The 14,028-nt window shown below is 40.6% G+C and overlaps 1 protein-coding gene across 1 annotated transcript in view; it reads left to right on the top strand.

Annotated features, from left to right (window-relative positions):
- The window catches only part of LOC110502097, a 70,310-nt gene that overhangs the window by 37,642 nt on the left and 18,640 nt on the right, over positions 1 to 14,028 (top strand). The window contains exons 3-4 of the mRNA XM_036959073.1: positions 9,177 to 10,625; positions 10,713 to 11,221. Coding sequence (XP_036814968.1) covers positions 9,207 to 10,625; positions 10,713 to 11,221 — 1,928 coding nt within the window. The 5' untranslated portion in view covers positions 9,177 to 9,206. The remainder of the gene's footprint in view (positions 1 to 9,176; positions 10,626 to 10,712; positions 11,222 to 14,028) is intronic.

Raw genomic sequence — 14,028 nt, 5'->3', positions numbered from 1 at the left:
TAGTATAATTGTCCTAGTGTCATATTGTCCTAGTATAATTGTCCTAGTGTCATATTGTCCTAGTGTCATATTGTCCTAGTGTAATTGTCCTAGTATAATTGTCCTAGTGTCATATTGTCCTAGTGTCATATTGTCCTAGTGTAATTGTCCTAGTGTCATATTGTCCTAGTGTCATATTGTCCTAGTATAATTGTCCTAGTGTCATATTGTCCTAGTGTAATTGTCCTAGTATAATTGTCCTAGTGTCATATTGTCCTAGTGTAATTGTCCTAGTATAATTGTCCTAGTGTCATATTGTCCTGGTGTCATATTGTCCTAGTGTAATTGTCCTAGTATAATTGTCCTAGTGTCATCTTGTCCTAGTGTAATTGTCCTAGTATAATTGTCCTAGTGTCATATTGTCCTAGTATAATTCCTGGTGTCATATTGTCCTAGTGTAATTGTCCTAGTATAATTGTCCTAGTATAATTGTCCTAGTGTAATTGTCCTAGTGTCATATTGTCCTAGTGTAATTGTCCTAGTGTAATTGTCCTAGTATAATTGTCCTAGTGTAATTGTCCTAGTGTCATATTGTCCTAGTATAATTGTCCTGGTGTCATATTGTCCTAGTATAATTGTCCTAGTGTCATATTGTCCTAGTATAATTGTCCTAGTGTCATATTGTCCTAGTATAATTGTCCTAGTGTCATATTGTCCTAGGATAATTGACCTAGTGTCATATTGTCCTAGTGTAATTGTCCTAGTATAATTGTCCTGGTGTCATATTGTCCTAGTGTAATTGTCCTAGTATAATTGTCCTGGTGTCATATTGTCCTAGTGTAATTGTCCTAGTATAATTGTCCTGGTGTCATATTGACCTAGTATAATTGTCCTAGTGTCATATTGTCCTAGTATAATTGTCCTAGTGTCATATTGTCCTAGTGTAATTGTCCTAGTATAATTGTCCTGGTGTCATATTGTCCTAGTGTAATTGTCCTAGTATAATTGTCCTGGTGTCATATTGTCCTAGTATAATTGTCCTGGTGTCATATTGTCCTAGTATAATTGTCCTAGTGTCATATTGTCCTAGTATAATTGTCCTAGTGTCATATTGTCCTAGTGTAATTGTCCTAGTATAATTGTCCTGGTGTCATATTGTCCTAGTGTAATTGTCCTAGTATAATTGTCCAGGTGTCATATTGTCCTAGTATAATTGTCCTGGTGTCATATTGTCCTAGTATAATTGTCCTGGTGTCATATTGTCCTAGTGTAATTGTCCTAGTATAATTGTCCTGGTGTCATATTGTCCTAGTATAATTGTCCTAGTGTCATATTGTCCTAGTGTAATTGTCCTAGTATAATTGTCCTGGTGTCATGTTGTCCTAGTGTCATATTGTCCTAGTGTAATTGTCCTAGTATAATTGTCCTAGTGTCATATTGTCCTACTGTAATTGTCCTAGTATAATTGTCCTAGTGTCATATTGTCCTAGTGTAATTGTCCTAGTATAATTGTCCTGGTGTCATATTGTCCTGGTGTCATATTGTCCTGGTGTCATATTGTCCTAGTGTCATATTGTCCTGGTGTCATATTGTCCTGGTGTCATATTGTCCTGGTGTCATATTGTCCTAGTGTAATTGTCCTAGTATAATTGTCCTGGTGTCATATTGTCCTAGTGTAATTGTCCTAGTATAATTGTCCTGGTGTCATATTGTCCTAGTGTAATTGTCCTAGTATAATTGTCCTGGTGTCATATTGTCCTAGTGTAATTGTCCTAGTGTCATATTGTCCTAGTATAATTGTCCTGGTGTCATATTGTCCTAGTGTAATTGTCCTAGTATAATTGTCCTGGTGTCATATTGTCCTAGTGTAATTGTCCTAGTATAATTGTCCTGGTGTCATATTGTCCTAGTGTAATTGTCCTAGTATAATTGTCCTAGTATAATTGTCCTGGTGTCATATTGTCCTAGTGTAATTGTCCTAGTATAATTGTCCTAGTATAATTGTCCTGGTGTCATATTGTCCTAGTGTAATTGTCCTAGTATAATTGTCCTAGTATAATTGTCCTGGTGTCATATTGTCGTAGTATAATTGTCCTAGTATAATTGTCCTAGTATAATTGTCCTAGTGTAATTGTCCTAGTATAATTGTCCTAGTGTAATTGTCCTAGTATAATTGTCCTAGTATAATTGTCCTGGTGTCATATTGTCCTAGTGTAATTGTCCTAGTATAATTGTCCTGGTGTCATATTGTCCTAGTGTAATTGTCCTAGTATAATTGTCCTGGTGTCATATTGTCCTAGTATAATTGTCCTAGTGTCATATTGTCCTAGTGTAATTGTCCTAGTATAATTGTCCTGGTGTCATATTGTCCTAGTATAATTGTCCTGGTGTCATATTGTCCTAGTATAATTGTCCTGGTGTCATATTGTCCTAGTGTAATTGTCCTAGTATAATTGTCCTAGTGTCATATTGTCCTAGTGTCATATTGTCCTAGTGTAATTGTCCTGGTGTCATATTGTCCTAGTATAATTGTCCTAGTGTCATATTGTCCTAGTATAATTGTCCTAGTGTAATTGTCCTAGTGTAATTGTCCTAGTGTCATATTGTCCTAGTATAATTGTCCTAGTATAATTGTCCTAGTATAATTGTCCTAGTATAATTGTCCTAGTATAATTGTCCTAGTGTAATTGTCCTAGTATAATTGTCCTAGTGTCATATTGTCCTAGTATAATTGTCCTAGTGTCATATTGTCCTAGTGTAATTGTCCTGGTGTCATATTGTCCTAGTGTAATTGTCCTAGTGTAATTGTCCTGGTGTCATATTGTCCTAGTGTAATTGTCCTGGTGTCATATTGTCCTAGTGTAATTGTCCTGGTGTCATATTGTCCTAGTGTAATTGTCCTAGTGTAATTGTCCTGGTGTCATATTGTCCTAGTGTAATTGTCCTAGTGTAATTGTCCTGGTGTCATATTGTCCTAGTGTAATTGTCCTAGTGTAATTGTCCTGGTGTCATATTGTCCTAGTATAATTGTCCTAGTGTAATTGTCCTGGTGTCATATTGTCCTAGTATAATTGTCCTAGTGTCATATTGTCCTAGTATAATTGTCCTAGTGTCATATTGTCCTAGTGTCATATTGTCCTAGTGTCATGTTGTCCTGGTGTCATATTGTCCTAGTGTAATTGTCCTAGTATAATTGTCCTAGTGTAATTGTCCTAGTGTAATTGTCCTAGTATAATTGTCCTAGTGTCATATTGTCCTAGTATAATTGTCCTAGTGTCATATTGTCCTAGTGTCATATTGTCCTAGTGTAATTGTCCTAGTATAATTGTCCTAGTGTCATATTGTCCTAGTGTCATATTGTCCTAGTGTAATTGTCCTAGTGTCATATTGTCCTAGTGTCATATTGTCCTAGTATAATTGTCCTAGTGTCATATTGTCCTAGTGTAATTGTCCTAGTATAATTGTCCTAGTGTCATATTGTCCTAGTGTAATTGTCCTAGTATAATTGTCCTAGTGTCATATTGTCCTGGTGTCATATTGTCCTAGTGTAATTGTCCTAGTATAATTGTCCTAGTGTCATCTTGTCCTAGTGTAATTGTCCTAGTATAATTGTCCTAGTGTCATATTGTCCTAGTATAATTCCTGGTGTCATATTGTCCTAGTGTAATTGTCCTAGTATAATTGTCCTAGTATAATTGTCCTAGTGTAATTGTCCTAGTGTCATATTGTCCTAGTGTAATTGTCCTAGTGTAATTGTCCTAGTATAATTGTCCTAGTGTAATTGTCCTAGTGTCATATTGTCCTAGTATAATTGTCCTGGTGTCATATTGTCCTAGTGTAATTGTCCTAGTGTAATTGTCCTAGTATAATTGTCCTAGTGTAATTGTCCTAGTGTCATATTGTCCTAGTGTAATTGTCCTAGTGTAATTGTCCTAGTATAATTGTCCTAGTGTAATTGTCCTAGTGTCATATTGTCCTAGTATAATTGTCCTGGTGTCATATTGTCCTAGTGTAATTGTCCTAGTGTAATTGTCCTAGTATAATTGTCCTAGTGTAATTGTCCTAGTGTCATATTGTCCTAGTATAATTGTCCTAGTATAATTGTCCTAGTATAATTGTCCTAGTGTCATATTGTCCTAGTGTAATTGTCCTAGTGTCATATTGTCCTAGTGTAATTGTCCTAGTATAATTGTCCTAGTATAATTGTCCTAGTGTCATATTGTCCTAGTGTAATTGTCCTAGTGTAATTGTCCTAGTATAATTGTCCTAGTATAATTGTCCTAGTGTCATATTGTCCTAGTATAATTGTCCTAGTATAATTGTCCTAGTATAATTGTCCTAGTGTCATATTGTCCTAGTGTCATATTGTCCTAGTGTAATTGTCCTAGTATAATTGTCCTAGTGTCATATTGTCCTAGTGTAATTGTCCTAGTATAATTGTCCTGGTGTCATATTGTCCTAGTGTCATATTGTCCTAGTGTAATTGTCCTAGTATAATTGTCCTAGTGTCATATTGTCCTAGTGTAATTGTCCTAGTATAATTGTCCTAGTGTCATATTGTCCTAGTGTAATTGTCCTAGTATAATTGTCCTAGTGTCATATTGTCCTAGTGTAATTGTCCTAGTATAATTGTCCTGGTGTCATATTGTCCTAGTGTAATTGTCCTGGTGTCATATTGTCCTAGTATAATTGTCCTAGTATAATTGTCCTAGTGTCATATTGTCCTAGTATAATTGTCCTGGTGTCATATTGTCCTAGTGTAATTGTCCTAGTGTCATATTGTCCTAGTATAATTGTCCTAGTGTCATATTGTCCTAGTGTAATTGTCCTAGTGTCATATTGTCCTAGTATAATTGTCCTAGTGTCATATTGTCCTAGTGTAATTGTCCTAGTGTCATATTGTCCTAGTGTAATTGTCCTAGTGTCATATTGTCCTAGTATAATTGTCCTAGTGTCATATTGTCCTAGTGTAATTGTCCTAGTATAATTGTCCTGGTGTCATATTGTCCTAGTGTAATTGTCCTGGTGTCATATTGTCCTAGTGTAATTGTCCTAGTATAATTGTCCTAGTGTCATATTGTCCTAGTATAATTGTCCTGGTGTCATATTGTCCTAGTGTAATTGTCCTAGTGTCATATTGTCCTAGTATAATTGTCCTAGTGTCATATTGTCCTAGTGTAATTGTCCTAGTATAATTGTCCTGGTGTCATATTGTCCTAGTGTAATTGTCCTAGTATAATTGTCCTGGTGTCATATTGTCCTAGTGTCATATTGTCCTAGTGTAATTGTCCTAGTATAATTGTCCTAGTGTCATATTGTCCTAGTGTAATTGTCATAGTATAATTGTCCTAGTGTCATATTGTCCTAGTGTAATTGTCCTAGTATAATTGTCCTGGTGTCATATTGTCCTAGTGTAATTGTCCTAGTATAATTGTCCTGGTGTCATATTGTCCTAGTATAATTGTCCTAGTGTCATATTGTCCTAGTATAATTGTCCTAGTGTCATATTGTCCTAGTATAATTGTCCTAGTGTCATATTGTCCTAGTATAATTGTCCTAGTGTCATATTGTCCTAGTGTAATTGTCCTAGTATAATTGTCCTGGTGTCATATTGTCCTAGTGTAATTGTCCTAGTATAATTGTCCTGGTGTCATATTGTCCTAGTGTAATTGTCCTAGTATAATTGTCCTGGTGTCATATTGACCTAGTATAATTGTCCTAGTGTCATATTGTCCTAGTATAATTGTCCTAGTGTCATATTGTCCTAGTGTAATTGTCCTAGTATAATTGTCCTGGTGTCATATTGTCCTAGTGTAATTGTCCTAGTATAATTGTCCTGGTGTCATATTGTCCTAGTATAATTGTCCTGGTGTCATATTGTCCTAGTATAATTGTCCTAGTGTCATATTGTCCTAGTATAATTGTCCTAGTGTCATATTGTCCTAGTGTAATTGTCCTAGTATAATTGTCCTGGTGTCATATTGTCCTAGTGTAATTGTCCTAGTATAATTGTCCTAGTATAATTGTCCTGGTGTCATATTGTCCTAGTGTAATTGTCCTAGTATAATTGTCCTAGTATAATTGTCCTGGTGTCATATTGTCCTAGTGTAATTGTCCTAGTATAATTGTCCTAGTATAATTGTCCTGGTGTCATATTGTCCTAGTGTTATTGTCCTAGTATAATTGTCCTAGTATAATTGTCCTGGTGTCATATTGTCCTAGTGTAATTGTCCTAGTATAATTGTCCTAGTATAATTGTCCTGGTGTCATATTGTCCTGGTATGATTGTCCTAGTGTCATATTGTCCTAGTATAATTGTCCTGGTGTCATATTGTCCTAGTATAATTGTCCTAGTATAATTGTCCTAGTATAATTGTCCTAGTATAATTGTCCTAGTGTAATTGTCCTAGTATAATTGTCCTAGTGTAATTGTCCTAGTATAATTGTCCTGGTGTCATATTGTTCTAGTGTAATTGTCCTAGTATAATTGTCCTGGTGTCATATTGTCCTAGTGTAATTGTCCTAGTATAATTGTCCTAGTATAATTGTCCTAGTATAATTGTCCTGGTGTCATATTGTCCTAGTATAATTGTCCTAGTGTAATTGTCCTAGTATAATTGTCCTAGTATAATTGTCCTGGTGTCATATTGTCCTAGTATAATTGTCCTGGTGTCATATTGTCCTAGTGTAATTGTCCTAGTGTCATATTGTCCTAGTATAATTGTCCTGGTGTCATATTGTCCTAGTGTAATTGTCCTAGTGTCATATTGTCCAAGTATAATTGTCCTAGTATAATTGTCCTGGTGTCATATTGTCCTAGTGTAATTGTCCTAGTGTCATATTGTCCTAGTATAATTGTCCTAGTATAATTGTCCTAGTATAATTGTCCTGGTGTCATATTGTCCTAGTATAATTGTCCTGGTGTCATATTGTCCTAGTGTAATTGTCCTGGTGTCATATTGTCCTAGTATAATTGTCCTGGTGTCATATTGTCCTAGTGTCATATTGTCCTAGTATAATTGTCCTAGTGTAATTGTCCTGGTGTCATATTGTCCTAGTATAATTGTCCTGGTGTCATATTGTCCTAGTATAATTGTCCTGGTGTCATATTGTCCTAGTATAATTGTCCTGATGTCATATTGTCCTAGTGTAATTGTCCTAGTGTCATATTGTCCTAGTATAATTGTCCTGGTGTCATATTGTCCTAGTGTCATATTGTCCTAGTATAATTGTCCTAGTGTAATTGTCCTAGTGTAATTGTCCTAGTGTCATATTGTCCTAGTATAATTGTCCTAGTGTAATTGTCCTAGTGTAATTGTCCTAGTGTCATATTGTCCTAGTATAATTGTCCTGGTGTCATATTGTCCTAGTATAATTGTCCTGATGTCATATTGTCCTAGTGTAATTGTCCTAGTGTCATATTGTCCTAGTATAATTGTCCTGGTGTCATATTGTCCTAGTGTCATATTGTCCTAGTGTAATTGTCCTAGTGTAATTGTCCTAGTGTCATATTGTCCTAGTGTCATATTGTCCTAGTATAATTGTCCTAGTATAATTGTCCTAGTGTAATTGTCCTAGTGTAATTGTCCTAGTGTAATTGTCCTAGTATAATTGTCCTAGTATAATTGTCCTAGTATAATTGTCCTAGTGTCATATTGTCCTAGTATAATTGTCCTAGTGTAATTGTCCTGGTGTAATTGTCCTAGTGTCATATTGTCCTAGTGTCATATTGTCCTAGTGTAATTGTCCTAGTGTCATATTGTCCTAGTGTCATATTGTCCTAGTATAATTGTCCTAGTGTAATTGTCCTAGTATAATTGTCCTAGTATAATTGTCCTGGTGTCATATTGTCCTAGTATAATTGTCCTAGTGTAATTGTCCTATTATAATTGTCCTAGTATAATTGTCCTGGTGTCATATTGTCCTAGTATAATTGTCCTGGTGTCATATTGTCCTAGTATAATTGTCCTAGTGTCATATTGTCCTAGTATAATTGTCCTAGTGTCATATTGTCCTAGTATAATTGTCCTAGTGTCATATTGTCCTAGTGTAATTGTCCTAGTATAATTGTCCTGGTGTCATATTGTCCTAGTGTCATATTGTCCTAGTGTCATATTGTCCTAGTATAATTGTCCTAGTGTAATTGTCCTAGTATAATTGTCCTAGTGTCATATTGTCCTAGTATAATTGTCCTAGTGTAATTGTCCTAGTATAATTGTCCTGGTGTCATATTGTCCTAGTGTCATATTGTCCTAGTGTCATATTGTCCTAGTATAATTGTCCTAGTGTAATTGTCCTAGTATAATTGTCCTAGTGTCATATTGTCCTAGTATAATTGTCCTAGTGTCATATTGTCCTGGTATAATTGTCCTAGTGTAATTGTCCTAGTATAATTGTCCTAGTGTCATATTGTCCTAGTATAATTGTCCTAGTGTCATATTGTCCTAGTGTCATATTGTCCTAGTATAATTGTCCTAGTGTAATTGTCCTAGTATAATTGTCCTAGTGTCATATTGTCCTAGTATAATTGTCCTAGCGTAATTGTCCTAGTATAATTGTTCTAGTGTCATATTTTCTTTGATGGTTGATTGTCACATGGCTAAAACCACAGTATCAACATCTCACAGAAGCTCAACCGTGGAGCTAAAATCAAAATGTAATCTAAATGAATGCTAATCTCATTCATGACATGTACTGTATGTACTGTGTGTACTGTATGTACTGTGTGTACTGTATGTACTCTGTGTACTGAATGTACTGTATGTACTGTATGTGCTGTATGTACAGTTTGCTGTATATACTGAAGGTACAGTATGTACTGTATGTACTGTATGTACTGTATGTACTGAATGTACTGTATGTACTGTATGTACTGTATGTACAGTTTGTACTGTATGTGCTGTATATACTGAAGGTACAGTATGTACTGTATGTACTTTATGTACTGTATGGAATGGATTTGTCATTTGCAGGATTATCTCAACTACCCTCAGTGTTTGTCCTTCAAATTCAATTCCTGAAATATTTTAGTACTGCTAACGTATAGATGCACTGTGACAGTGTGTGTGTCTGTGTGTGTCTGTGTCTGTGTGTGTCTGTGTCTGTGTGTCTGTGTGCGTAAGCGTGTGTGCGTGTGTTTGCAGACAGTGCTCTATCTCCCAGCTCATTCCCCTGTGTGTCTCATCTCTGTCCTTTAGGGCCAGTTTCCCGGAGCCTCTCTCTGAATTATGGTGGCTCATACTGCAGCCATGCCGGACGTGAAGGCCCCTCCACCATGTGACTACCCCTCAGCGGGCTGCTCCCCCGGCCAAGGCCACGGCCTCGCGGGCTACACCTGCACCGCTGGCCTCACCATGGATCTGGAGCCCTGCCTCAGCCTCACTGACTTCCCCCTGCCCCAACCCCTCTCTGGCTTCAGAGGCCACAGCGTACCCCCCTACCCGCCCTTCCCTGGCCAGTGCCCCTTCATACCACGGTCTAACAGCAGTGCATTACTCACTAACCTGGGGGTCCGGTACTGCTCCACCAACAGTGTGCAGCACCCACCCAGGGGTCCTGACTCTGGGCTGGAGTTAGGGTCAGGGTCAGGCCTGGGGTTGGACCCAGGGCCCTGTTGGAACATGAACCAAGGCTGTGGAACTAGACTCTACCGCAGCATGGAGAACTTGAACTGGAGTAATTCTGTGTCTGAACCAGGCCTCTACTGTTCCCCTTATTGTGCTCCCTACAGGGGCAGTGTGGACAGTGGGTTCATCTTCCGCTGCACTGCCACCAGCCACTGGTACGATGGGCCCTCCCAGGGCTATGGTCCTGAGAGCCTGGCGTTCTACCCCCACCCCCGCCTGGGGAGGGGTCTGGGAGGGTTGGGGAGGAAGGAGCTGCCCCTCTTCCCCCAGTGGCTGTTCCCCGGCACAGATGACTGGGGGGTGAACACTACCACCAATGGCAGGAAAGGGCTAAGGGAGAAGCTCCGCCTCCAAAGCGCCAGATCGGCAGCAGAACCCCTGAAGCCTCTTCGACCTCAGGTAACCTCAGGCAGTACCACTCCCATCCTGGGGGGGTGCTCAGAGAGGGACTCATCCCCCCACCAGAGGTACGTTGGGAGACCCTTGTATGTCCGGCACCTCACCAGCCCTGAGGAAATCAAGCAGGAGGTTCTGAGACGCCTTCAGCTCCGCCGGCAGAACAGCACCCCAAACCTGGCCCTCCATGCCTCTCTGGAGACCCCTCAAACCCCAGACATGGCCATGTCCTTCACCACCGAGTCCATCTCTGTCACTGGAAGTAGTGCTGAGCTCATAGCCGAGCGTAAGAGGCCCCCTATGGGCCGCCTGCACATCCCTACCTTCAAGGAGTTTAAGAGGATGAGACAGAGAGAGGGAGAGAGTGGACAGACAGAGAGCAGGAGTAATGCTACTACAGTAACAACTATAGACCAACCGCCAGAGACTGGTACAGGCAGCCAGAGCCCAGGGACAGGCACCCAGAGCCCAGAGACAGGCATAGACTCTAAGACTCAGACAGCCCCATTGGGACTGCGAGACTCTCAGTCCTCTCAGGAGGAGGAGAGGGAGAGCGAGGAGAGGAGAGGCAGTGAAGAGAGGGAGGAGAGGGGGAGCGGGGAGAGGAGAGGCAGTGGAGAGAGAAAGGAGAGGGGGATCGGGGAGAGGAGAGGCAGTGGAGAGAGGGAGGAGAGGGGGAGCGAGGAGAGGAGGGGCAGTGAAGAAAGGGAGGAGAGGGGGAGCTGGGAGAGGAGGGGCAGTGAAGAAAGGGAGGAGAGGGGGAGCGGAGAGAGGAGAGGCAGTGGAGAGAGGGAGGAGAGGGGGAGCAGGGAGAGGAGAGGCAGTGGAGAGACTCCCACAGCCAGCACTTTGCACTCATCCTCTCCCATCTTCACTGGCCCTACTCCCCAGCTAAAAGCCAACATTCAGACCACAGTCTCTAACAAAGCTATATGCACAGGCCCTACTCCCCGCTCTCCCCTCCAGCCCTCCAGTAAGACCCAGGGGAAGGGAACCATGTATCATACCCAGGCCCAGGATAGAAGGCCTAATGTGGGGCTCAGTGTGCCTCGGGCCTCCCAGGTCCCCTTCCCTCCTCCACACAGGGAGAATGCAGAGGGCCCCTCCAGCTGCTGCCCAGCCCTGCTCTTGGACAGGACTGACCTCTCCAGCTATGGAGCCAAGATCTACAAGATGAAGGATGGGTTCATCGGCTCCGCCCTGGACCTCATCAAGAAGAGGTTAGTGAGCAGGTGAAGGACAAGGTGAAGCTGAAGATGAAGGGCCTGGGGGGAGACCCATCATTCATTGGATCATCAATAGGATTCAGTCATTACAGTAATTAAGCGTTTATCTAACTGAATTTGCCTTATTGCTTTGTGGAAGCTACTGTATGTGCTTACTAAGATGAAAGCCAAAGCTAATTGAATTTCAATTGGACCTTAGCCATGTAAAGAGATCATTAACAAGAAAAGAAAACTAGAATGTTAAACACTAAATCTACCAGTTAATTTACTGCTAGTTTTCATTTAAGATGGATGCACATGCTTTTGCATAAAAGCTTGCCTTGTAGCCCGCTTCTGCTCTTTGATGGTAAAATTGGATCCAATGGCGTGCGCTGTAGTGGTGACATTAGTGTTAGTGTTGTTATTGATTTATCACAGCTTATTATGAACAGCTTTTACAGTTAACAGGATTCGCTACCAGAGGAGACCGTTGTGGCTGTGCCAGGGTCTCCCGTCTCCAGTCTGACACATCATCTCCATAGCAGACCCAACTGGGTTCAAATAGGAATTGTAATCTTTCACATACTTTGAGTGTTTGTCTTGAGCCTGCCTGGAATGCCAGATGGATAGGTTGTGCACTTTTGGGACAATTCATTGGTTCCATTGCGCCAGGGAAGTTCCAACAAGGACGGATAAAGTACTTGATAGATTTCAAATACATTTTGAACCCAGGCCTGCTCCATAGGCTCACAGTCACAGGACAGCTGGTTGGCACTTCAGGTTGGCACTGCCACCCTCCTCTTCACCCTCTCACTGTGGCAGCTGGTTTAGGCATACTGTTTGCTAAACAGATGAAGCCTCCAGTCTGGTGTGGTTCGGCAAATCAAGGAGAGATGTAGAGCCTGATTTGGCATCGTTCATAGTCTGACAATGTAGCATTCACACGTGCCGCCTCAAGGCCTTCCCACACTGTACATCAGATTCACTCTTTTACTATTATTACATGTCACACTGTGCAATGTTATCAAATTAAAATCTTGATATCAACCTGGCCAGATTGTACGATTTGCTTCAGTTCTGTTGTCACATTCTGCGATTGGCTTGTGAGGCTCTGTCAGCCGACGTATGCTTTGTTGATTTACATGCTGACTAGACCAGGCGCGTGCGTCCGCGTGCTCCATTGCACACATGTTGATTTTGTACATCCACCCCAGACGTGATCAGGACACGCAGGTTGAAATATCAAAATGAACTCTGAACCAACTATATTAATATGGGGACAGGTCAAAACACATGAAACATTCATGGCAGTTTAGCTAGCTAGCTTGCTGTTGCTAGCTCATTTGTCCTGGGATATAAACATTGGGTTGTTATTTTACCTGAAATGCACAAGGTCCTCTACTCTAACTTTAAGTTGCCTTACCACCACCAACTGGACAGGAGTGTGGACCTCAGTTCATCTTTCAATCACCCACTTGGGTATATGGTCCTAAAAACCAATGAGGAGATAGGAGAGGCGGGACTTGCAGCGCGTCAAGTGTCAAAAATAGAACCAAGTTCTATTTTAGTGCCTAGCTACGCTCGTTGACGAACGCCAGCAGTTTGGATGAAATGATTGAATAACATGTATGTGTAAATTTATTTTGCAGCGTGAGCAGTGTGGTCAGCATGTTAGGTTACGTCAACTACAGCGGTGTATTTGATCTGCGCATGTGCTAGCACTAGCAGCGAATGCCTTCCTCTGTGCTTATGTACGAGTGAAGTGAGTTCTGAAAAACTGAAAGTTTGCATCTTATAAATCATTTTCACGTACAAACTGTATAAGTCCGAAATCAGAATCAAATAGGCTTCCAAACCTGGTTGTTGTGGTAGAACGTTTATTTGGATTTGCGATTTTGGGCATTTATCAAAATCCCCAAAAGTTGCCTGATTTCAGATGTGTAAACAATATTATTTGGGAAATCGTTCTTCTTGCCAAGCATGTAAACTCTTAAATCAAACTATTATATTAATCTGACTATTCACATTATTCATATTATTGTATGCATACTCAGAGCTAGCTGTGTTCCTATTGGTCAGTCACCAGGATCAGCTCGTGACACCAGACACAATACATGATTAAAGCTCATTTCTGACACTGCCAGAACATTCTCAGAGCCTACGACCGCACATAGTGGTACATAATCAGCAGACCTAGAGCCTGTCACATAGAACGAGCCAAGATATCAGAAAATCGTTTACGACCTAAGAATTTGCCCACGACGTGGACATTTTGTCTGGGATGGCTAAAATGGTACAGTCTATGTGGTCCTTTAGACACGGTGAAGATTTTCTCTGAGACATGTCTGTAGTAGTCTCTTATGGTGTATAACAGGCTCAGGAGAAGGTGTAGAATACTAGAGAAGAGTTATAGGATTGTAAGTTTCAGTGGTGACCATGAGAGGAATGGATAGCCTTGTATTCTTCTCTTTCTGTGTCATAAATGGCTCCCTCCCTGAGTCAGTCAGGCTGCTCCACTGTGCCTCCTTCTGTCACCCATAGATATCACTGTATCTGTCACCTCTCACCCATATATATCACTGTCTGTCACCTCTCACCCATATATATCACTGTGTCTGTCACCTCTCACCCACAGATATCACTGTGTCTGTCACCTCTCACCCACAGATATCACTGTCTGTCACCTCTTACCCATAGATATCACTGTGTCTGTCACCTCTCACCCACATATATCACTGTGTCTGTCACCTCTCACCCATAGATATCACTGTGTCTGTCACCGCTCACTCATAAATATCACTGTTTCTGTCACCTCTGTCTGC

The sequence above is a fragment of the Oncorhynchus mykiss genome, chromosome 22, assembly GCF_013265735.2.
Source record: "Oncorhynchus mykiss isolate Arlee chromosome 22, USDA_OmykA_1.1, whole genome shotgun sequence".
Lineage (NCBI taxonomy): Eukaryota > Metazoa > Chordata > Actinopteri > Salmoniformes > Salmonidae > Oncorhynchus > Oncorhynchus mykiss.
The sequence above is the reverse complement of the archived record's forward strand: the minus strand, read 5'-3'. Positions and strand labels throughout refer to the sequence as shown.